This window comes from Mastacembelus armatus, chromosome 6, assembly GCF_900324485.2.
Source record: "Mastacembelus armatus chromosome 6, fMasArm1.2, whole genome shotgun sequence".
Taxonomy (NCBI): domain Eukaryota; kingdom Metazoa; phylum Chordata; class Actinopteri; order Synbranchiformes; family Mastacembelidae; genus Mastacembelus; species Mastacembelus armatus.
In genome coordinates, this window is record NC_046638.1 from 11,754,218 (window position 1) to 11,779,283 (window position 25,066).

Consider the following 25,066-nt stretch of genomic DNA (forward strand, 5'->3'; position numbering starts at 1 on the left):
AGTAAAACCACCAGAGATTCCTGGAATGGGTGTGTCAGTAAGTTGACAAAAAAAATAAATAAATAAATAAATAAAAGAAGAGCAAAAGCAATAATGTTACAAACACACTTCCCAGCACAGAGCTCCTGTTGCAGACAGACAACAGAGATACTTCTCATTTAGAGAATGTCTCTGTCGAGATCCCTTAACAGCCCATTCCATATTCAATTAGTCGATCACAAACAACCCGTACAAGCACACAAAAAAACATAAGATTTACCATTTTCTTGCCTATGGTTACAGAACATTTCAGCTTGTTCTTGACTCACGGTTTTAGGAGCCTAGGCTGGTGATGATTAGTTTTGGTAAAGCGTTACCATGTGGCGTGGTTATAGCTCAGAGCCGTGGGTTTTTTTTTTTTTTTTTTTTCTGTGACCATGGGGTTGACACTCTTGTTTGATCTTGACTTTGTCCTACAAAGATGTCAATGTGGACACAACATCACTGCTGGGTGGGGGTATGTGATGTGATTTTTTTCCTTTTTTCTCAGGTAGTCAGTCTCTCAGGAGAGACATGACCCACCCAGCTCATGCTCACTCCATAAACCAGGAGCTACGTCTCCGTCGTTGCGGTTCAAGAAGCCGCGATGCTTGCTTTCTGTGCTGCGCCCTGAGAAGCTGCATCCTCCCCCTGTACCAAAGCCAAGAGTCTAAACACATGCTTGTCTGCAGCATTTTCTGGCACCCGCAGGCACAAAGTGACATGCTGAATGCAGAGGCGTCCGTCTCCATGGTAGCACCAAAGAGCACGTTGATAAGCACACATACTTACATGCTAGGAAATAGCAACCCCCTTTGATATTTACATACACACTCTGATGCTAAATCACAATAGGCTAGTGTGTGCTGCTATGTGGCTTGAACAGAAACAAACACTAAGAAACAAGACACTGTTTTGATGGTTTGAACAGATTTGTCAACAGTGGACATGAATTAAGACTGTGCTAAGTGTTGTAAAGATTTTAGTGCAGAAAAAAAATAAAGACAATATGACTAAAATCACAATGATGAGTTTCCAAGACAATTCCATGATTTAAAAAAAGAAATAAACAAACCCAACTTCCAAGAGCTTGGTAATCCCGAAATACAAGTAACAGTAGAGGTAGTCATTAGAAAAGGTCACGGTCTCAAAAGCATCCCTGGTGGTCTGAAATATGTCCTTTACTTAGGCCAACATGCTTGTGTAATTACATAAGCCACTTTAGGCTTTCACTTAATTAAAACACTTTCCAGTGCGCCACAAGGTGTAAAAACATGAAGAGCATTCCAGGATTTTGATTCGATATGGTACCTCAGCCCCTCGCGAGGCTGAGGGAGCAGTTGGGTTGTTTTTATGACCAGGAGGCCTCCAGAGGCACAGAATGCTAATAATACCATTCCTGCAGAGAGTAGGCCAGACTCCAGCATACCTAACTGTTCCTCCATGTGCCAGTCATGGCACTGGTGCTAACCCAGTTGCTCACAATCCGATCCCCTCCACACATAAACATAAACACACCCAAACTTAAAAACATGTATAGGAATCCTGCTTCTTACATCACATGATTGGCCATAATCTACCCAAAGAAGTATTTCTATCAAACCCTCAGCTCTCATCACTATACTTCAATATGAGTTATGGGTTCTCCAGTGCTAATGCAACAATTCACAGACCTTTCCACACCTCTGTGATAAAATGAGGTCTGTCTGACAGTCCCTTCACTCCCACACTCCCTCTTTCTATTGCTCCGATGCACATACAAAATCATAATATGTCAGAGACACAGGCCAGTTGAGGGTCAGTTGATAGAGGAAACTTGGCAGGATCTTCCAAATAAGAGCAAATTTGCCACGTTGTCACAGAAGAAATGGCAGAACTGAGACCAAAAACAGACATTTGGCTTTAAGTGTTAAAGTGCACACCAAAGTTAGACCCGTCACCAGCTTTTGCACAGCTACAGTGTAACCTGAACCACGTCAACAACCTCATGTCAGTGGCTGATTTTCACTTCATAACTATACTCTTAATATTTATATTTATTTTGTGTCTGTTCTTAGGATAACTGCAGTTAATGCATGGATGCCACTAAGCATGAAGAGATAATAAGGTATTACAAATTAGTAGAGAACATAATTACAGCAATATCCGTTACCTTATACTAATCCTTAAAATCCAGAAGGAAAAGCATGAGCACATTGCAGAAATAAACAGGTTAAAGGGTACAAACATTATAATCAAATCTGATATGATTTACCTGTAAAAATAATCAAAAGTCTGTATTTCGTTCTGTGTGTAGAAATAGAAGCATTATTATCTACAAAAAATTGTGCAGATTAAACTCTTCATACATTTAAAGAATGTTCATTGTCCCTCTGTAAGTACATAGTGTAGCAGAAGAAATGTGAAAATGGCCGGTTGTTTTATGTTTAATCTAATCTCGCGATTTGTTACAATTGTCCGTTTGTGTGGCATAATACTGAGAGACTTAAAGGCTCAAAAGGCTTGGTGGCAATCTAATCACACTCTTTAATGGCTCTGATGTGAACAGAATTAGCCGCTCATTTTAAAATACATAAACATAAGAAGCAGAATTGCAAATTCTTTACATGCATGAGTATGATTTGAGGAAACTGTATTCTCTAGTGCAGATAAATTACTTTCATACACAGCACAAAAAAAAAATGTAGTATCATGAACAAAAGCTATACAGTACATGGTATGACAAGATGACACATCTGGATTTGGCTCAGTACAGAAAGTGAATCTCAGACTCCTAAATTTTCGCTGTGCCATCTTTTGTGAGAGATCTCAAAACAGAAACAGAAAAAAATGTCAATGGGGTGTAAATCTTTCAAATCAACTATCCGGATTGAAATTCTGATATTTTAAACAGGAAATTTTTTTTGCTGAATTAAAAAGGAGATAAAGAACAAAAACAAATAAACTGTACAGTAAATAAAATAAACAGAGGAAAAGGGAATGGTAAAAATGCTGTCTTCATGGAAACATTATGAACAAAAGAGAAGGAACAAAAGACTTCCTAGTTTTGTAAAATGTAACAGAAGAAAACAGAAACAGGTTTCCACTAACGTAGCATTTGGATGTATGAAAGGGATGCTGTTCTCTCCTTTGCATATTGTAATGTAGAAAAAAGCACAACACAAATGTATTTAATTTGAACCATTCATTCTTTTTTCTGTCTTTCTCCTACCAACAACACTAAGACATCATCCTGAACCACTAAAAACTGATATTACCGTGTGCATCATGTTGTAGCTACCAGCATAAACAGTCGATAAACAGAAATGTTTGCAGTCCTTCTATTACCAGCTGAGAAAACAACAGAGAAAGTTGAAGCAGGATGAGGTTCCAGGGGGTTTCCTAAACAGGAGCATCAATGTCATTACCCCACAGACAGGCAAAAAAAAAAAAAAAAAAGGGTGGAACATAATACCATATATTATAGAGGCAGGGAGGTGGAATGCAAAAACAAGCTTTTTACAAGCAAGTACATGCCTGGCCTGGAAAAGTGCTACAGTGCATATAGGACAGAACAGTGTCTCATTACTGGGAAGGGCTGAGACCACAACACAGCAAATAGACAAGTGGGGACTCCTGTGTTTTTCACTGTATCATGATGGATTTTGACTTACTCATTAACAGCAAGTCATGGAATTTTCAGACCACATTTAGTTATAATGGTGAGGTGTAAAAATAAAAGCTAAGGCCAGCTGAGGTCAATGGCACGGGTCCAGTGAGGAGAGGCCACACTAAGTAAATGAGTGTGAGTAATAAAATATGAATGAGAATGGGCGGTGTTTACATAAAGGCTGTGAGCTAGTGTTTGTCATGTTTATCAGACAGCCACAGAGAGAGAGGAGATTCTTGACGCACACTCAAGTGCAAACAAGCCCCACAGACCTTGTCTCTGTAATTGATGCGCTAATGGGAGTGGGCGGTGGGGGACGGCATTGGACTGGAGGGGGACGAGTCCAGACCGAGACTTCAAAGCCCTGCTGGACGCTTATCAACAAATGTGCTCTCATCAGAAGCAAGAGAACAGAACAGATGAAAGGAGTGCTAATGCACCTCCATCGCCCATCCCCATCAGGCCATCCATTCTGCTCTAGCGGCAGACCGGAGAAGCCAGACTGCCATTGAAGAATTCACAGTATCAAAAAACACACAGACAAAAACACAGTGGGAGCTAATAAGTTCATGAAGTCAGAAAGCGCAGATCCCTCACCAGGAAAGCTGACATATACATTCAGCAGCGTTAAATTAGCACTGAGTAGCTATTCACTATTATTATATTATTGTTTTTTAACTGGAACTTTATTGTGATTTAATGCTACGTTTCTCCAAATTAATAAAAACTTTAGTTAAATGGTAGAAGCGTTTTGGATGAAACCATAAGAGTCTACAGCAATCTGCTGTATAAGACTGTGATACAGTTGAAAATATGTGGAAAAAGCTAACAAGTGACCCAGAGAACAAAAACATATTTTCTTAATTTCCTCAAATGCTATTTAGCCACACAGGTAGTTTTGGAGGTCACAGTACTGAAAAAGTTGACGATACATATTTAACAATATTTTTAACACTTGCAAGCACAAGGGTACGTCTGCTTAGCTGATATCTTATTGGGGTGATTCCTGTGCAAGCAATATGGGCTTTTCAGGCCAAAAAATTTGCATCATGACACTGAGTTTAACCACTTCGCCCACCACTAAATAACAAATCTCAATCTTATTAAAGGTCAGAACTCATGTCATGTAGGTACGGTGTGTGGTAATGGGGAAAACAGTGACAAAATTGTCCTGTCACCTTAACTTACCCTATCTGCCACCACAGAGTCACAATAATCTTTAATGTCCTGTGTGTCTAAAGCCAATTTCGCAAGGATGAATGAGGACAGTGGCAGCTCCCAGGTGACGCGGCCTTTTTCTCCCCCCAAAGTAGCAGGGAGAGATAGAGCTGTAACAGGGAGCTCCAGAGAACTCTATATTTATCTGACACAGTAACAAGCCACTTTCTGACTGTTGCGTGGTGCAGTACAGCTGCACAGTTTCTCTTCAACAAAAAAAACCCCTGCTTTCCCCTTTCTCAGACTGCGCTACGTTGTGGCCAGTGACCAGAAAAGCAGGGATGACCCAGCAACATGTCATCACTTTGTGAGTCGTAATGAATGAAATCACATTTGAACCACCATCTACAGAAGGAAGAAATACACAGAATTCTGTCACTGTATAGCAAATTGGCAGTGTTTCACTCACTGCTGGATTTCGCTAAAGGATGAGCCATATTTCAAAGTTGAGAGCCATATTTCATCCTGGGCCACCCTGATGCTAACAAAGCACCAACTGGTGATTGCTGTGTTAGAGTGGCCCATTAAGGCGGCCAGCCAAGGAGCTACCAGTCTGCCAAGAAAGCGATGCCAAGAGGGCTGGAGAAGGCCGAGGAGTCCTGGCCACCTGTGCCCATTAGGCTGCATGCTGACAACTGCACTGGGCCCTGGGGATCTCACCCAAACAAGCTGGGAAGAGAGAGGAAGAGGCCAGACCAGAAAAGGTCAAGGTCATTTTTCCTTCATTGACGGAAAGCAGACTAATGACATGAGACAAGCCAGGCTGCTTTATAGATTGTTGACACTGAAAGTTATATGGGGCAAGATTTGTCAAGAGCTGACAAAAAGTTTGAAGTTCAAAAGTTTGAAGCTGATATAACATCAGTGGGATAGAGGGAACTTGAAAAAGGGTTTAAGGAGAAGTGTGTGGTTGTGACTGGCATTTTATTTAGCTGTGTGATTCATGAGATTTCCTTTGTAATTTTTATGACTTCCTTTCATCTCCTCATTGTGCACATGCCCTGAAAAAGAACAGATGGCAAAACACCACTGGCACGCTGAGGCCTGCTTGATATCTCTTTTATAGATAGTGCACGCACACACACACACACACACCCATTAGAGTCATGACTCATCCTGAGCTAAGCTGCTGCAGATATAATAGAGGTCAGTTTAGTTACTGTACAATAACATTTTCTATGGTTAATATAAGATGTAGCCCTATTCAAACTGTGTGTGTACCTGCTGGCTTATCTAATACCAAAGCCACTTAGTTACAAAGCTTTAAAACAAGACACAGCCCACACCTACACACACATACATGCCCTTAGGAAATGGATCTGTTTTCAAAGAAACACACATTTCAGCCATGTATGGAGGGAAAGGTAGAGGGAGCAGCGCAGATCCAACCCACCCCACACCCCTGCCTCCTAACTGCACACACAACAGGGGAAGAAAATAGAGGAGCAGTGTTTCTCTGACCTCAGTGAACCTGACTAACTACACTGGCAAAGCAGGATACTCTCCTCTATCTGCAGTATGCCCATGTACATCTTCACCTCTGCAGGAGAGATTTGTCAGCAGGGAGATTTCTTTTTTTCCACTGTGGAATTAACCCATCCACTCAGAGCTTGCTTCCAGGCATGGCACATTATCTCCCAGTCAAGTCAGCATAGCAATTAATAAATAGCTGCTCTGTCCTGTATTGTACGGAGGGATAAGAGTCAGGGCAGGCAGGCAGGCACAGACACGACTCAGGTGCTAGAGGCAGGGGTAGGCAGCAGGCAGCAGGCAGCAGGCAGCAGGGAGACAGCAGCAGACATGGGCACTAGTCTCTCTGAGAGGCGTCACTAAGAGGCGCATCCTTCCTGCCATTTAGAGCAGGACTGCAGGGAGCCTACCACAAAGCTGAGGGGGACCACAACTCTGTGAGAGGAAGTTATAGTATTCACGCAGATTTATGAATGATTCGTGAGAGCAAAGTATGAGTCACAGCTTCCGAGCTGCACTGCCAGAAGGCAGCAGGCAGCCTATCACCAGAGGCACTGGGTGGCTCAGCTATGCATCAAGCAGAATGGAAATACACTGAACTGACACAAAGGAAGGCATACTCCAGAATACAGATAAACACAGCATGCACTCAAATAACCTGTGCATAAGTCGAGAAAAATATGTCAGTGAAAAGAGATAGCACGTGAAAGAGGAGATGGATCTGTATGTGTGTGCGCATGAGTGCCTGTGTGTTTAGATACGAGTGTGTCAGTAAGTCTCTTCAGAGGCCAGCAGCATGACACACAGGTCCTATTTTGTGCAATCAAGTCTATGTTAGGAAACCCAGCAAAAGAAACCGCTCTGTCAGTACTTTGAGAAAAGGACAAGAGTCGGATAAACTCACAATGCCAGCCATCAGTGGACAATAAGCCCTGTATACACAGTATTATAACCATGCCATCATGACCGCACTTTGCTAAACTGCAATCACATTGAAATTGCACCAAGAAAAACTCGGTTGTTGACAATAAGAGTTAGCAATAACAGCTGACACATGTCCATGGCTGTTTATGAGTTTCCCCATAGAGCTCAAGCAGTGAAGCAAAAATAATATGTTACAATTTTGCCTTTGAGAGGAACTCAAAACAAATTAAAGCACGAGACAAAAGGAATTCACCTCTAACCAGTCACACTTACCACTCATGCTTCAAGCCTCTCGAAAGTCCAAAGGCAACCAATAAAACCAAATGAGCAGAAAAACTATTTGTAACCAAACAAAGTTTTTCCCTTTGCCTTAAGAGGACTCGGGGTCTGGCTTCTCCATAAAGAAGGTCTCTGTTTTGGGTGAATGCAGGTCACTAACATACTAACAGTTCCCAAGCATGACTTTTATGAACGTGACCTAGATGGGGGGAAAATGTAGCAAAGGCCAGGAGAGAGAAGGAGAGGAAGAAGGAGGGAAAGAGGGTGAAGGGGTGTGAGGAAAGGGCAACAAAATCCACCTAAAACACACAAACACTAACACTCTATGCTCATTTTATTCGTGCAATGTGTAAAAACACCACACTGCTGTTTCGTTTACTGTTGAAATGTAACTTCATAATTAATGCACACCAATGAGAGGCTATATTTAAAATACTCTACAAGAAAGCAAAGAACCATACTTCTAAAAACATCAATTCCACTTCCCTTACTTTATCATTTAATGATGAACACTGAGTACTGTATATACTACATCTAAAGGAGCAGCAGTAAAGGACTAACAAGAGAAGTGGTTTTGACTACACTTGTACTCTAATACACAAATACACACTCAGAGAGCCCTATCTACAGCCTGTTGCCACTTCTCCTGCCCTTGGACCATCACAAAGACAAAAGAGTCTGAGAACACTAAGAGAATGAAAGGCTGCTGGGAAGAGAGCTTTGTCTGCTTTCTGTAATGTATTTATTTCAGTGGCACCATGGAGTTGTAACACTATGAATCAATAGTCCCCACTACTCCAGGGAAATAAGACGGACAAGGGCAGGCACACACGTACACACACACACGTATGCATGCACATACATATTGCTAGTGGAGCCATAGTTAACTGAACAGGATGAGTGTGTCTCACATGTTGAACACATCCCCCTAAAGTAACCTACAAGGTCTCTCCCAGGTTTACTGCAGTAATGTGTTGAAACGCTGGACCAAGCACAGGCTGACTTTCATTTTCCCAAGGAAACATTGGTGACCCTGTGAACAGAGTGTAAAATCTGCACACTGAGAAGATGATGGATGCGATTCCTCCATCTTTAGTCTGGTGGTTGTGGGAGGTCAGGAATGAATGAGTCTGATCGACATGAGCACCATCTCCTTGGCACCAACACTGGCACGCTGCCTAGGTTTTGTACAAAATGGAGCAGAGCGCAAGCGAGTAGGTCACACTGGGTGGAAATAGCGGATGTACGGGCACTGAGTCATGGTGCTGAGTGTGGCCCCAGGAAAGCACCGGACTCTTGAGACTGGAATTTGAGCCCTTTTATGCTTCCTGTCCCTATAACCGCAGGACTACGGTAAGCTTCAGAAAAGCTAATCATTATTTAAAAGTTTCCTTGTAGCTGCTGATGGATGTTGGTTAAACAAAAATGGCAGATCATTACATGAACGCAGCCCACATCGGAGCACAACACCCTCAGACAAACACAAAACAGACCACACCGACAACAATATCATCACGACAATCAATTTAACTCCTTCCTGTTACCAAAAAGTAGAATACAGGGTCCTGCACCTGTAGTCTGCACATACAGCCTGAGCTGCATAGAGTATTTCAACTCACACCTACAATGACTAAGCCAGTAGGAATTTGTAACACTTACATGGGCAGACTCATTCCATCCAACTAAACATACATGCGCATATACCTAAGGTATCAATAAATCTAGCTCTTAAATAGTACAAAGTACAAGTAATCTTCACAAAAGGAGATATAAGCTATGTAGCTCCAAGAATCAATTTACAAAAGCTTCTGGGGAAAATGAAGATTTGCATTCAGTTTTCTCTCAAATTAATTCACATTTTGACTATTTATGCTGATTAAATAAGTTAGCATGGAGAATCAGGAAGACAACACCATCACCAACATCAAGCAAAATACTTTTCTGATGCTGTATATGCTATTACATCAAATCAAGTCTTTAATAGGAAATAAGAGGCTTCTTGGTGAGTGCCACAGATGGTGTAAGAATGTCATAATATTGCGACACAAACAAACAAATTGTTGTTTTTGGTCTTTTCATGAGAAGGGTGACAGTAAGAGAGACCTCTAGCAAAAAATGATCACCATACAAGTCTTAAACAGTAGCAGTATAAGAGTTTGTCTGCCTGTCTGAACCAGCTTACCCTTCATTTGCATCCTCTAAAAGTAACTCTTTTCCCTTGCTGCGAAGTAAGCTTAGGTCAGAGCACTCAGACCAAGGATATCAAGTGCATCTCTGGCAAGGAGAGAGTAAACACATTATCAAATGCAAGTGTCTCAGACTGGTGGAGAGTTCTCCCAACTGCCAGTGCTCCAAAGAGCTTTCACTCTGCTGAGTTTCTTCTGTGTTTGCAGACTGACATAAAAAGAACAGCACGTCTCCTTATATCACCACATCCCACTAAAATGCAAACTGACACCACACCACTTCCAACCTAGTTACACCTCAGTTTTGCTAAATCAAAAAGCAAAGGTAGTTGTGGTTTGTAGACATTTTGAATCATCAAAGAGTCACAGACTTGATTTCCCACATTTGTCTGTTAATATCAAAGCAGTGCACTGGGGACATACTGTATAATCAGATAGCATAAACCAGTCCAGACTAATTTATTATATAGAGGATACATATGAGTTATGTGAGGACTAACAAGCGTGAGAATGTGTGCCTCCCTGTGGAACTATGAAGACCAACCTGCCCTAAGACTGGGCCTGGGCATAGCTGCATGCTTTCCTGATCTTCTGCCTAATTGTAAAAGCTACTTGTCTTGTCTTTGTCTCAGCACCAGGTTAGTCTGCAGCAAACACAGTGATCTGAGGCGGTTACTTAAAGCAGGCCAGACACTTTTTTTTTTTTTTTTGTTTTTTTTTTACACTCACAGGATCCCCTAAAACTCAAAGTAAACAGCATGTAATGTCAAAGTATCCAGGGCCTGGCCAAACAAGCTGGTTGGATGTTGCCAGACATAGTGATGAGAGAATGCCTCCGACAAAATAACAGTGAAGCGATATCTGACAGCCAGAGCTGTTAACAGCCCCTGATAAAGCCTGCAGAAAAGAGCGAGGTGAAAATTGAAGAGGAAACACCAGCAGAACAACTGACAAGGACAATCAGAGATGAGATCCAGGTTGAGGCTAAGTGAAGTGGAGAACGTTACTGAGGAAGAAACAAAGACAGCGTGTACGAAGAGGGGCAAGCACAGCGGCAGGGAAGGCAGGGAGGATTTACGAGGAAGTATGAGGGGTGAAGGAGTGTAAGGGAAGGAGGGAGAGAAGGAGGGAGGGGTGAAAAACAAGGGTATTTTCAACCCTTCAAGCACTGCACTTTATCGAGAGCTTGACATCGAGCTTGTATACTTGACATTTCTCTGACATTTCCCCTCAGTAGCCCTTGTCCTCACGCAGGGCCTCTCTTCACGCCTGCCACTAAAAAAAAAAAAAATCACGCAGAACCTCAGCTCAGCTCCAATCTGCACAGCCCTACACGGTCACTCCCACTTACTGCACTTCCAACCAGCCATACATGCAGCATTAACCTGCCTTATTCTGTCTAGAATTTTATTTACATTCACCTCTGCAGGGGCTGATCGAATGCACCTCAAAGTGTTGTGGGAAACAGTATCTGGTGTGCGGACAAACATATGGAAAGAGGAATTTTGTTGTTGCTCGATGAAGCACAAGAAGGCCCACAGGCTACAGTAGTGCACTAGGCAGACAGCGCTCCCTGCTCTTGTAGTGTAATTAAAGAGGAGACTAGGCTGTATTGACTAGAAAACCACTGCATGCCCTTGAAGAAACATCTGTACTGGAGAAAAACAAGGCAATTATGCAGAGGGGTGGAGGGAGGAGAGAGGAATCTTAAGCAGGAAGGAGAGAGGTAGACTAAAACAACTAAGGCAGAATGAGAAATGTTATCTGTGTACGAAGACTGGAATATTAACACACTTCACAGTCCTGTTCTAGCTTCATTCTGCCCTTTTTTTTTTTTTTTTTTTTTTTTTTTTAAGAACCCTTCCTTTTTTCCCCACTGTGGAGCTTCCCAGTCTTTATCTGCAGCCTTGAGACCTCAACGCCCTCTAGATGAATGCCTTTACCCTGACCTCGGCCTGGGCCTCTGAGAGACATGAACTGGTTCAGACAATAGTCCTGCCCTGCCTCTCAAGTCTGATGTGTGAGAACAACAGATGGTTTCACCACAAAACACTACATAGTAACTAGTGTGAGAAGAACAGACATGACTTGAAGGTCATTGCAGATGACTGCACCATTCACATCGTAGCAAATGAAGGACACTTTGTTTTGTTTTTTTAATTATTATTACTTTTGTTTCATTCACATAGCCAATTGGATATGGTAATCAGGTAATCAATAACATCATGCAGGGACCTCTGGCAGACCAGGACAAACAAAAGTACAATACTACCATAGCTTTTCTATGTAGACAAATGCTGTCACCAGGAAAAGCTCAAGCTTAACTTCCAGTAGCTGTTCTGAGGGTCACCAGGGGTTAAAGGAGGGCGGTGTGTGAGACTAGAAAGAAAAGGACCTGAGGAACATTTTCCCACCATTATTTCACTTAGAGAAGAGGACAGAGAAAATGGTACAGGGCAAAAACAAGTTATCTATGTCATGTTTATTGTATTTCGAGATATATGATAGCCTTTCCTGAATTTTTGTGATTACTGTATTGTCCTGTTGAGATAAGGCATTGTGTGTTATTTTTCATTGTAGTATATTAATAAATTTTAATCTCTGGTTTAAAAAAAAAAAAAAAAAAAAAATGAAGAATGATATATGTGATCCTGCCCTCTTCCCCTCTGCACCCTTGCTGCAAGAATGACTGAGACAAACTGAACACATGCAACAAATACAAATATATGAATAGGAATAAATGAATAAACCTGCAGACTGAGAGGATTTGACCCTCCTCTGAACTGTCTTAAAAAAATGCTTGAACTTACTGCAGGGGCGAAGTTAAACTAGGATGACCCTCCCTCAGATTCTTCAATACACCCCTTTTCATAAACTGCAAAAAGTCCCTAAGGCAAATATTTAACTGACATGGTCCAGACAGGTAGACTAGCTCATTTCTTGGCAGAGCAACCTTAACCGCAACTGAGTATCCTTTCTAATACCTGGTGCCCCATATTGCAGCCATCCTTCACTCCACAAATAGCCTGATCTAAAGACAAGGTCTCTATAATGAACAGAGAGGAAATGTTTGCACTGGCCCATAGACAATCCTGCAGCCTAACGGAAATGAAGGGAAAACACTGCATAGATTCATGGGATTTGTTTGGTGGTGAAGAAAGGCACAATTTCAGAATGTTTATAAGACTGCAAACCACCTACCAAGATTAAAGTCACATCTGTATTTGCTATACTTGCTACTTTATAATCGCACAAACACAGGTACTATTATAATTCATTAAGAAAACACAACATTTTTAGCATCCTTTCCTTTATCCTTTCTCTGCGATTTTTGCTGCTAAAAACAAAACATCCCAGAGTTCAGCTTACCTTTCTGGCACTGGGTGGATGTCCAGCAGCGGTAGTCATTGTTGTCATTGAACAATGTTCTCTGACAGAGGGGGTTATCCTCCATGGTGCCCGGACAGACGTTGTCACACTCTTTTGCCTTATTATTATCATTGATTACATTGTTGAACTCAGCATTTGTGATCAGAGACCAGTCCACTGAGTCAACGTAACAGAGCTCAGGGTTCTTCTCAATCCGCAGGGCTCCCCGAGTGATGTTCCTCAGGTTGTACAGGCCAATTTCCTTCAGGTGGATCATCTCGTAGATCACAAGGGCATAGTCTTGTAAGAGATTGCGCCCACGGATGACACTGAGGTTGGGGAAGAGCATGCTGAGGCTGTCCAGGCCCGTGACACGAAATAGCAGCAGGTAGTCGGTGATGACGGTCAGCTTGGGGAAGCTGAGGGAGCGGAAGTCCTCCTGGCGGATGTTACTGGTCTTGTCGTTGATTAGGAGAATTCGCAGGTAACCTTCCACCACTGTACAATTCACCAGCTTGCTGAACTGATCGATGTCATTTCGAATGTCGATACTCGGGCCACAGACTGGAAGACACAGACAGACCACAGAGAGTTTACTCCTTATTCCCTTGATCAAGAAAGCACATTATCCAAAAAAGCATGTACAACAGAGAATATTACAGTTTCATTTGCATCAGAAATTAATTCAGCTACTGTTACTTATAGGTTAGCACTGTAGATTACCTTTGTCTAAAGATTTGAATTCTAATAAACGTTTTGAAGCATATAATACCTTGGGCTGGTACTTCGTCATATGATGTCACCACACACGTAAAAAAAAAAAAAAAACTAAAAGACTACGCAGTGCTGGAACACTATGTTTCTACATAATATGAAAGTTAATATTTGATCTGATTGTGCTTTCATGCAGGTTTTTCTATTGTATCCAGGGAGAGATTATCACCAGGGTCAGCTGAGGTAGGCGACTGAGGATATTATACTATTTACTTTCAGTTTAAGGTTTACAAGTTAACATGCTGGTACACCTTCTGTTTCCCTCACATGCAAGACATGCATTTGTCAATAAAATGTTCTGTTTGTGACCTCAGATAACTCCAGCATTTCAATAAGACATTCTCCTGTGCTGGGAAAACAACACTTGCACTTGAAGCTACAGTGCCTAGAGTGTCCTCCGTCACCACAGACACAAACACACATACACACTCACACAAATAAAACATTAACAACAAAGAGACTATTTATTATTCATGACAATCAACTCCCTGCCTCTAATTGTGCCTATCAGTTACTACACCTGGAGATTAATGATAGACCATATTCTCATAATGTTATTGTGTTCTAATGCAGTCAGGGGTTCCATAACCTTTGCTGTCTGAAGTACTGTGAAAGGCCTGTTAGATCATATACCAAATGTGTTTATTTGATTCAAGTTTAAATGGGATGTTATTTACCATTATTAATTATATAAAAAAACAACCATTGTTATAACATTTTTTTTCATATAATCTGTTTATTTATCCAAATTTGCATTTGTACCACTTGGAATAACACAAGATTTAAATTCCAAATATTTATCCATTACTTTTAAATAACAATTTTAATCATTTATCCATTACTTTAAACTGTAACAATTTATTCTCTACAGTTGGCCTTTTTGTCGTTTCATTCTTTAGCTATGTAACATGTAAAACAGCTACTATCTCAACCATCAAACATCTGCTACTTTCAGCTAATTCATGTTCAACTACAGTATGAGCAAACAAATTCAACTGTTGGTGCATTAATCTCACCCATCTTTTCACAATTTACCCGATGCTTCAGCTATGTCAACTACTTAGCTATTTTATCCATTACCTAATCATCATTTTAGCACTGTTTTACACTTTCCCACTTGGTTGTGTAGTTTCCATGCACGCTGAATAGCAATACATAATGTTTAAGGGATGCATTTAACTTAATTTATGGAAATATATTATTTATTAAATCTTCTTTTACATTTTACATTACAACCAAATACAGAAGCCCGAGACAGAGCGCTCCTGCTTAGAAAATTATTGCTGTAAAGTAACAAACTAAACATTAGTTCAAGAGTTCATCTCAGATAAAACTCTCTAACGCCCGTTAAAGTATTGTGTTACATATTTATGAAACAATACATGATTACATAAATAAATATAGAATTAAATATATGATTACAACATTGTCAGATATTGCAGCTAACAGGTTGCATTGTGAAGGCTCAACAGTCAGCACAGGAAATGCCTTGACATATAAGCTCCTTGGTTAAACCTGTTATGTTCTTACAGTGGCTTAAGACGCCGTAGCAGTGAGCGACACTGTCACAGCGCCCATGCAATGAGACAAACAGGCATGTTTTCAATAAAGGTTGTTGATCCTTGTCAAAACACTGTCCAGCCACAACTAGGGGATAAAGCAAAGACCTAAACAGCTTCTAGTCTCTAAATAAACACTGTGCTAACACTTTAGGAATCACAAAAAATGACAAATGTGACCTCTCCTTGGCAGATAATCAACAATAGGATGTGGATGTGCTTTCAAAATGTCCCTGTGAGTAAATTAACTCCACTTCAGTAGAGACAAAAGAGCCCATGTTGAAACTATTTTGACAAAAATAGAAGGCGCATTGTTTATGGGGATGAATGGGCTATATTTACTCCTGTCAGGGTCCTTCACCTCTCCAAATTTAGAACGGAAACGATTACTTCAACAGAAAATAGTATTTGCTTTCTCCAATCAACACCAATGCCCCTGGGCTCCACTTGTGAGCCATTGAGCTGCATGTCTTCTTTGTTTCATTGAGAATTTTCTTCCAGCTTCTCCAGCAGCCAGAGAGAGAGAGGGAGGAGGGGTGGCGCCACTCAAATACAAAGACTAATTTGTTTGTTAGTAAAGAGAAACTCTAGGCCGCACTTCCTGATGAGGGCATTAATAAAATCAAGGGGGTGTCTCACCAGAGAATGGAAGAAGACATACTGTGGTGAGGGAAAGATAAGGCTTCTGCCATCTAAGGACATCTTACTGGTGTAAAACAAAGGCAGATAGAAAAAGCTAAATACATTAAATGTATTTCTGGGAGTCAGAAATCTCAACGTGATTACGTGTTTTTTTTTTGTTTTTTTTTATTACCTGACATTAATTTAATTTTAAAAAATGTGGAAAAAGAAGGAAAGAACAGAAATAAAGGAATGAAAAGAAATGGAGAAAGAAAGAAAAACCTTCTCTTTGTGATTCCCTTGTTCTACTCATTAGGCATGTTAAGTACCAGGAATTCCAATAATTTCTTTGGGAAAGGATTGAGTAGGATGTTGCCTCAAACTAAGCCTCTAGGCTTCTCCAATTCTTGCCAGTCAATCCATTTGTTGGGAAGACAACAATGCTTAAATAAGAGATGCCAAACCTTTTATTCATCGTTATGTAAACAGGAAAAAGTGGGGAAAAAAATTAAAGCGCTGACAATAACGACCTGGGAGTGATGTAGATATTTCAGCACCAATGTCTACAGAGAAGGATAAGCCTGCATACATGTGTCTGCTTCTTCCTGAGCCCCCCGCCCCCCCAACCACCCGTCTCTCTTTGCTCTTCACACTGCTGAGTAAACACACATATCTCCACAGACTAATGGGATCCATCAGCTCATGTTTATGATTGATAAACCTTGGCCTGGCCTTTGTGGAAATGTCATCACACAAACGCAAATACATGCTTGCACACGCATGCATGCACACACATGCATGCACACACACATGCACGCACGCACATACATACACACAACCTTAAGTCAGCCAGTCAAATTAATCCAAGACTAATGACCACTGTTTATCTGAACTTCACATACAATCTGATTCAGACTCAGTAAACAACCCTATATGTAAATAAACCTAATCTCAGTTTTGGATGACAGAAACCTAAGATTCAAATCTGGACCACATGCCATGATGTTTATCTAAAGACCACAGACTGAGCATTCTGGGAAAGCACATCCTTTTCCAGACATCCAGCTGTACACTCCAAGAGGATTTAAAGGAGGACTCGTCTTACCCATATTTAGCTTAAGAACAGTGTTTCTTGCTTGTGACAACATTTTGAGGCATTAATACTGCCACGTGAATGGACAGCAAGCAGGGCGAAGAATAGTTTATATTATTATGGACAAATCACTGATTCTTATATAAAAAAGAAAAAAAATTATCACAACTGAAAGTATCTAGAAGAGTAAGCAGATAAGTGTCAGTTTTCGTCAGTTCCTTGTTTTACTAGTAAATTTTAGCATGTTATATTTTGTATTATGTGCAAGTGAGGAGAGTTTTATGTTGCCTATTATATTAAAAAGTGAAAATATTTTAAATTTGGAGAAAAAATAAAGTTTGGTAAATATTTTAAATATATGTAGTTTTTATTAACCAGTATTAGCATCAAAAACTTTCCACTAAAACCCAGTTCTAGAGAGAACACCGAGGCAGATGATGACTGAGCAGTCATATGCCTTCAGCACCTGCCACATCAACTGGCCTTAATCCACAGCATAGTGGAAGTCATCTGACCAGCAGTCTGGTGGGCCACTTCCCCTCAATGAACCTTACTTCAAATACTGTGGCTCATGTATCACCAAAATCCCAAACAGTAACACTACACTCCCAATCATAGCAACTCTCACACGAAGAGTCCCTCTCTTCCAAAAGGAGAAAATGAGATGGTACAGGAGGTAACAACAGCCTGATCATTTCAAATACCAAAGTTAAATGTACTGTATAGTTCAAAGTGATAAATGATTGTTTAATGTCTGGAAGCCTATAGGAAACTTACAAAAGCAAAGGAAAATTAAGGAACTGCATTAGTGTTTTAATTTATATAGTGATTCATTTGTTCATTTCATTCATGAGCTGATCTCAACACAGCTATTTTTTGTATCAACACACAACTTTAAATCAGGTTTACACATGTTGTGTATATGAATGGAAGCCATAAAGTGAACAATCAAGCACAAATTTAGGTATTCAACTACATTAGTTGTGAACCTAACATCAGCCTTAATCTAAAACTACGGACGACACAATAGGCATTTTTTTAATGACAGTTTATCATTAATCAAATAAACTTGCACCTCAGATTTTTTGATCAACCATTGGAGATTTGTAGTCTTCACTGCAGCAGTGACAAAGTACTAATTGATGACTGAGTGATTAACATAAAACAATGAAAAGGTTTCTCACTAAGATTCTGGAAACACCTCAGAGAATAATGAATGAATAATGAATTCTCTCTTCAGGACTGATCCATTTCAGTTCTTAGTGAACAGCTTTCAACTGATACGGCGACTGCCATCCATTAGAAGAGCTAACATTTGCAATCATCTCACAAATTGTACAATACTCAATGGGCCATTAAACTGGCAGTCCATGATGATGTATGTGCGGTTGGCCAGAGGCTGCATTTGAGCAAATCCAATGACGGGCCACTTGAAATAAAGTGTTTAATTAAGCATTGTAAACCTCAGCTGGCAGCCTGGAGGAGCTGTAGGACAGCATTTGACTGCACTTTCGCAAACTAGCCCAGTGACACACTTCCAGATCCTTACACAGGGGCACTGACTCAGGCTGTCACGCCGAGTCCTGCTGCAGTACGCACAGAGAGCTGCACAGCAAACTCACATGCATGCAAACAAACGCACTCATACACACCACAGGTCTATGAACACTCAAGCCAACACACAAGCCATTTGTGCATCCAGCCAAGCCAGAAGTGGGGGGGAGTGTTTGCAAGGTGGAGGCATGGAGGGATGTGTGCACATATCCAGCCCTAGTCACAAGAGGGAGTGATGCACCTTGTTCTATAATGATAGCAGCCCCCTCACAATGACAGGAGCTATACTGTGACATGCTATACCCCCAAAAAGAAAAGTCAGAAGCCTATCAAACACAATGCTTGCTGGAGTTTATTTATGCCACCATTCAAGATTTCCAGAGCAACATGTCCTTTCATAAATAACTGAACAGCACCAGTGGTGTGCCCTCGTGAAAATGGGACAGAGGGTGCCTGTACTTGCACAACCTCTGTACCAATGTTGCTGGTGTCATATCTATTTATAACTTCAATGGAAGTGGTGCCAAGTGATGAAGTTAACCACATCAGTCATGAACAGAAAAAAATACCAATAAAACAGTTTACAAACTCTCTGCTCTTCAAATCAACAAAACCCAGTCTATTTCGCTTGCAAGCGTATTTCTTGCACATACTATTTCCAAACACCAAGTCTCTCTCTGCCTTTTAGAGACTTGTTTGCTGCATACTTGGAAGCCATGGCATGCAAAGTCTACTGTGGTGAGAGTTAAAAGGGAACTTAATTATTGGTGTCGACAGATTATCAAAATGAACAGAGCAAAAAATGTTTTCAAACCCTAATGGCGCTCTAGGATAGCTGTGATGACAGAAGTTGGAATTACTGACCCTGTGCAGCTCAGAGAAGTAAACATCATCCTAGAGTGTCTTTGTCTCTGGACTCTTTCTTCTAGATGGCCCTGACGTATTATACACCACAAAGCATCAACATGTGAGAGCAACGACTTGTCCCCCAGCCCCCAGCTGCGTTCGAGCTCCTCACTGGGCTCGGAGGGGTGCAAAGAAACACACCCCCATGGCTTTGGTCAGACCACTAGTCTATAGAGCTGAATTCAGTTTTTTTTTTTTTTTCTTCTATTTGAATGATAATAAAGGCTCTGCTTCCCATGTGAAGTTGTCTCCACCATCCCATAACTCTCTGAAAATGCACAAAATAGTATTTAAAGGTAGTGATGTAAACACACAGACACACTCATGCAAAAAAAATAAAAATAAATAACAAGCCACACTAACCACATTATGCAGACACACTCTCACAATATCTGAGCTCAAGGTACAAAAAAGCAGCTGCGAAGGTGTTAAAGTTTACTGACCAGCAGGTAAATAAGCAACTACTGGTGTGTGTGACTTGTGAAATGAACATATGAAATGTCTGATTCCACTAAATGATTGTAACTTTGATGGAGTGTTAGTGGAAACAGTCTAAGATTATTAAGAGGAAGCAAATAAACTAACAAAGTTCTAAACTAACTAAAACTCACTCGTTGCTGTGCCTGTTTAAACGAGAAAGCATAACCTAACCACTTGTTGTAGTTGTATGCTGAATACTTAGCTCACAGACAAAAAGCAGGAATTTGTTAAACCCTCTCTCTAATCCAGTGGGTGTTGGCCTGAAGTTTTTGTTTTTTTTTTTTGTTTTTTTTAAAAAGGCAGATTAGACATTTAGAGCAAAGCCACTGAAAAACCTAATACATCACCAACACTTGCAGAGAATGAAGAATCATTGATTCCCAGATGGTCTAGTTCAGCAAAAGGCAGCCTGATTCCAGCTGCTGGGTACATATACATCCCACCATGCCTCCACATTTGATTATTACAGATTAAATGAGAAATCTTAAAGTACACTTACTGAAGCATCGTCAACTTGTTCAAAATTTTAAGCCACGGAAACAAAACGCTGATACTCCAGGAAGGTCAATAAAATGGGGTAGAAGTTCGCACATTTTATATGATTATACAATAGATCTACAGCAAGTTAAAGAGGTAAACGCATTTTAAAGAAATTGACAGGACAGCCATAAGAGAAAATAAAAAAAGTGATACCTGAAAAGTTGAAAAACCTCACCTCACTGTATCAAGACTAACGTGAAAGGTTTTTACAGGCTTTTATAGGCTTCTGTGTGCCATCTGTTATTTCCAGTATTTCATCAGTGTGAAAAGATAAAACTTGGTACTGGGGCTAGATAAAACACACACACACACACTCTTAAAACTCAGGTGCTCCCGTGGGCTTATCATGTTTTTATATTTGCCTTTATAGTTGAAAACAGGGCTGGAGCTACAAGATGGTAATCTCCTACAATTTCTTACATCCTGCTTATTGTGTTTAATAGTGGTCGACTGAAGTAGGCTGTGTCGTTTCTTCTTTTATCTGTGTTTTTATGACTTTGTCAGCAAAGGTTTTTCTCTGATTTCGACTGTTCGTGCGCAGCAACGCCTCACCACGAAATGCAAAATGGCCACATGGTCATAGTAACCTTCAGCTCTAGTCCCTGGATTCATCTTCCTCTTTTCTGGTTGCCAAATGTGAAGATTATTGCGACACGTACCTAACACCTTCCCTTGTTTATATGTAAACATCGCTGTTTAATCAAACGACGGGCTATTTCTTATTATCAAGCTGATTTTTAGTTGAACTGTGTTCTGCCAGTGACGGCAAATAAACCACATGGTCTGCTAATATAAGTAACAGGCACACGTCTGTGCGTCATATGCCCACTAGGTTTTGTCGTATTGAATAGTCCTAAAATAACATGTTGGCCCTCTTATTTTTTTAAATAAATACATTTTCTTACCTTCATTTTAACATAGTATTCCCCAGGGGTCATCAACAGAGTGTTGTACAAAAGGTGAAAATGGGGCTAAAAACCTTCACATTCTATATTCAGTGCGCTATTTAAACCAATAAACTTTAAGAAAATATTTTAGAATAAATACTTACTCTTGCCATATGTTGACCACATGCACGTAGTGGAGATGGACAGTATCAGACCCCAAAACAAGGTCGTGCTACCCATCGCTGTGCCAGATTTCATGGTCTTCAAGATTATTCTCCTCCAAAAATAAAAATAAAAACTGGAATAAACTGATATGACTCAAAGAGCCCTGATATTTGAAAAAATAATAATATAAAAAAAAATAAAGGTTTCTGCAGCCTTAAAAGGCTACTCTGTGGTAGCCTACAGATGCGTCGGTGGCTTGTCTATCAGGGTTTGCTCTAAAAATATAAATAAATGTGTAAAATTGCTATAACAGGGAATTCCTTTGAAGGAAAAAAAAAAAAAAAACTAAAACTGTCTGCTATTTTTGCCTATCAAAGTATACTTTGACGTCGGCTGGTATGGCACACAAGCCAGTGATTTTATTGGATAAATGATGGTAATCTCCATCTTCAGTCTCCATCTCTTGAAAACAGCAGTGCGTGTACAGTGCGATCAGGCCTAGTAATAACAATAAAAAAATAATCAGGCTAAACGTTGTTATCAGCAGCCTCTACCACCATAATAAATTAACCCCAGTGTCGCTCACAAGAATCCCCCTTGTGAATGACTGCGTACGAGGGGGAGGAGTGACCAGAAAACGCGTCCAGATAGACAGGGGTGGTGGCTGGGAGGCTGAAAAATGAATGAAAAATCTTTTTTGCCTATGCCATCAAGTCAGCAAAGGCTCTCGATTCCCACCAAGAAGTCCTGGTCCGCAGTGAGAAGTCGTTTTTAAACCAATTTTCCAGCTCCTCGGGTCGGACTCCTCTCTGCCGTCAGTCGTGATTCGCAGCTGAAAGAAAATACCAGACTTGTGCCACGCAAGAGAATGGGTCTCCAGCTCTCCAGCTAGACGACCTCGGCTAGGGTGGGAGGGAGAATATGTCCAAGGAGTTGTCCTTTGAGAGTGTTTCTTGTTGTGTCTTTATTCTCTCAAAACAGAGAACACAAACAAAACAAAAACTCCCGTTGCGTTTATATCCAGAGGCTGAAATCCTATGGTTCGCCCTTGGTTAAAGCAGGCTGCGGGTCTCCACTCCGTGGAATCTCTGCTGTAAACAAGAGTCGGCTTCTCTCACACAGAACCACATAGTGCTACGGATAAGGTGGCCGGGAGCAGGGCAGAAAAACCGGAGCGGATCCAGACTCAGGGATTCCCGTAATACGCGTAAACGCCAAATAAGACGCATAAGACCGTACACTCCCCGCAAATGTCTTCAGGAGTATGAGAAGGTTATGATTGCACAGACTGCGTTATTACAAATTACATAGTCCACTGTCAGGAGAGACAAATAAATCCTTAATTTTGCTGGGGAGCTCCTATTTTTGGGGCCTAAGATGTTCCCTTTAGGCCTGTAAGTTCCAGGTATTAGACCGCAGACTATTTCTCAGCATCTGGCAAAGGAGACAGGAGACGGTTGTACGGTTTGATTTGTACAGTTTGAAGAATGGGTGTAAAATCTGTTACAATTTTCACTTCAGTTATATGTTTTGAATCACTGACTCTCAACCTGAGGATCAGGACCCCGAGGAGGGGCTGAAAGATGATTAGGCTACCATGGGGCCCATTGCACCATTTCCAAGACTCAAGCTAATAGGCTTCATGTGTTCTCTGGCTATGTGAGAGCCTAAATGAACACACCCATTTATGTCTGTAATTTGTGTGTGAAATTTGTCAAACTGGAATATGGGTAGAGAATAAGAAAATCTCAATTCTATTACATTATTTTTTTGTATCTATAATCTTTGCTCTTTCTGCTTTGTGTGAAGCACTGGTTAGATTTATATCTAATCTCTAAAAAAATACTTAAATGAAAAAAGTTATCTTTCAACTCAACTTTTCACACCTAACAGACATGTCAACAGATAGACATTGTTTCCTATTAAAGGGTTGCAAGCACAAAAAAAAGTCTGCAAAGTACTGTTTTAAAATAAGTGAAATTGTAAGGCAGCTATTTTTAAGATCCCATTTTACTTGTAGTTTCAGTACTATTCATATTTTATATTTTATAATATAGTTTATATGTATATTCTTAAACAGATGTGTGTTTAATGATATTATCCACCACTAAGAGACATTCAGCAAATCTGCATTATTTGTATTCCAGCTTAGCAGTTCAGGGCAAAATGGAAACTTCCAGGGAACAATAAAGGCCCCACTGACTATTAATGAGTAACCAGCCTCACAAAAGTGGCCAAACTTTTAAAAACCAAGTGGTTTCAGATGCACTTTATACAAACAAAACTGGAGTGATGTTACATCCTGTCCTGCCTTGGTGAAGTTAGTTGAGGTAAAATATAACTTTGGAACATTTGTGATTCATTTTTTCCAAGGCTATTCTGTAGCCAAATAGCTTTGGTTTGAGAGGAGTCAATTAGGCTAAATTGTTTTTAATAAATATGAAAAGTTAAAGAAGCTGGACTTGATTTGTTGTGCACATGCAGTATTTAAAAACTCTTGTGAATGTGATAAGATGTTCATGTGATGCAGATACTAAACATAATGGGACAACAAAAGGAGCCATGAGTCATTTGAAATAAACATTTTTATCATTATTGAATACAGTTCAAAGCTTAGTTTGTTTTGGGGTTTTTTTGTAATGTGATTCTTCACATTTTTAATGTTTATTTACTTGTAACAGTGCAGCTATGTAGCTTTGACGGGCTCTTAAATTTGGACTATTTGAGTAGACTATGCTTGGGCACAAAGTGTAAAATAATCCATAGTTACTCAAAGAGATATTACAATTTCTTTAATTGTTTGTTAAAATCAAATGGCAATCCATTAATATTCACCATTAAGTAACTATAAAGTTGCTGCAATAGGTCTATGAAGAAAAAAAAATCATTTACTATTAGTCATATTTTTACAACCAAAAGATAGTTTTTATAAACTTTTCCATTTGGTTTGATTTTGCTCTGTCATTGTTGTGAATAATAACATCTGACTGTATCACAAAACAAAACAAAAAAAACAAACAACAAACAAACCAACAAAAAAAGCTCTAGAGTGACTCTTTTCTGTATCTTCTTGGCTGGGAAGTGAATAGGACAACCTTCAAACCTTCCATACCATTTTGTGCACCGGAGCTGTACCATAGGTTACACGCCACACCATCGTCACAGGCCCACAGTAAAATATGACATGGAGCTTCACGAAAGACGGGACCGTCAGTCCTGGCTTCGGGCGATCTTTCATTCATCCCATACATGAAGCCGAGACAGCGCCGGGTACAATGGGCGTCGCTGTTCATTCTGAAGCTCGTTTGATCCTGGCTTATATAATGTTACTATCAATCATCAGACATCAGCGGGCACCCAGGTGCGTTTGACAC

General features: G+C 40.4%; 1 protein-coding gene across 1 annotated transcript in view; it reads right to left on the minus strand.

Moving 5' to 3' along the window:
• igf1ra (insulin-like growth factor 1a receptor) overlaps positions 1-22,788 on the minus strand; it is a 67,866-nt gene extending 45,078 nt beyond the window's left edge. The window contains exons 1-2 of the mRNA XM_026312009.1: positions 21,692-22,788; positions 13,114-13,677 (exon numbers count right to left, since the gene is read on the minus strand). Coding sequence (XP_026167794.1) covers positions 13,114-13,677; positions 21,692-21,785 — 658 coding nt within the window. The 5' untranslated portion in view covers positions 21,786-22,788. The remainder of the gene's footprint in view (positions 1-13,113; positions 13,678-21,691) is intronic.
• Between the last annotated feature and the right edge of the window lie 2,278 nt (positions 22,789-25,066).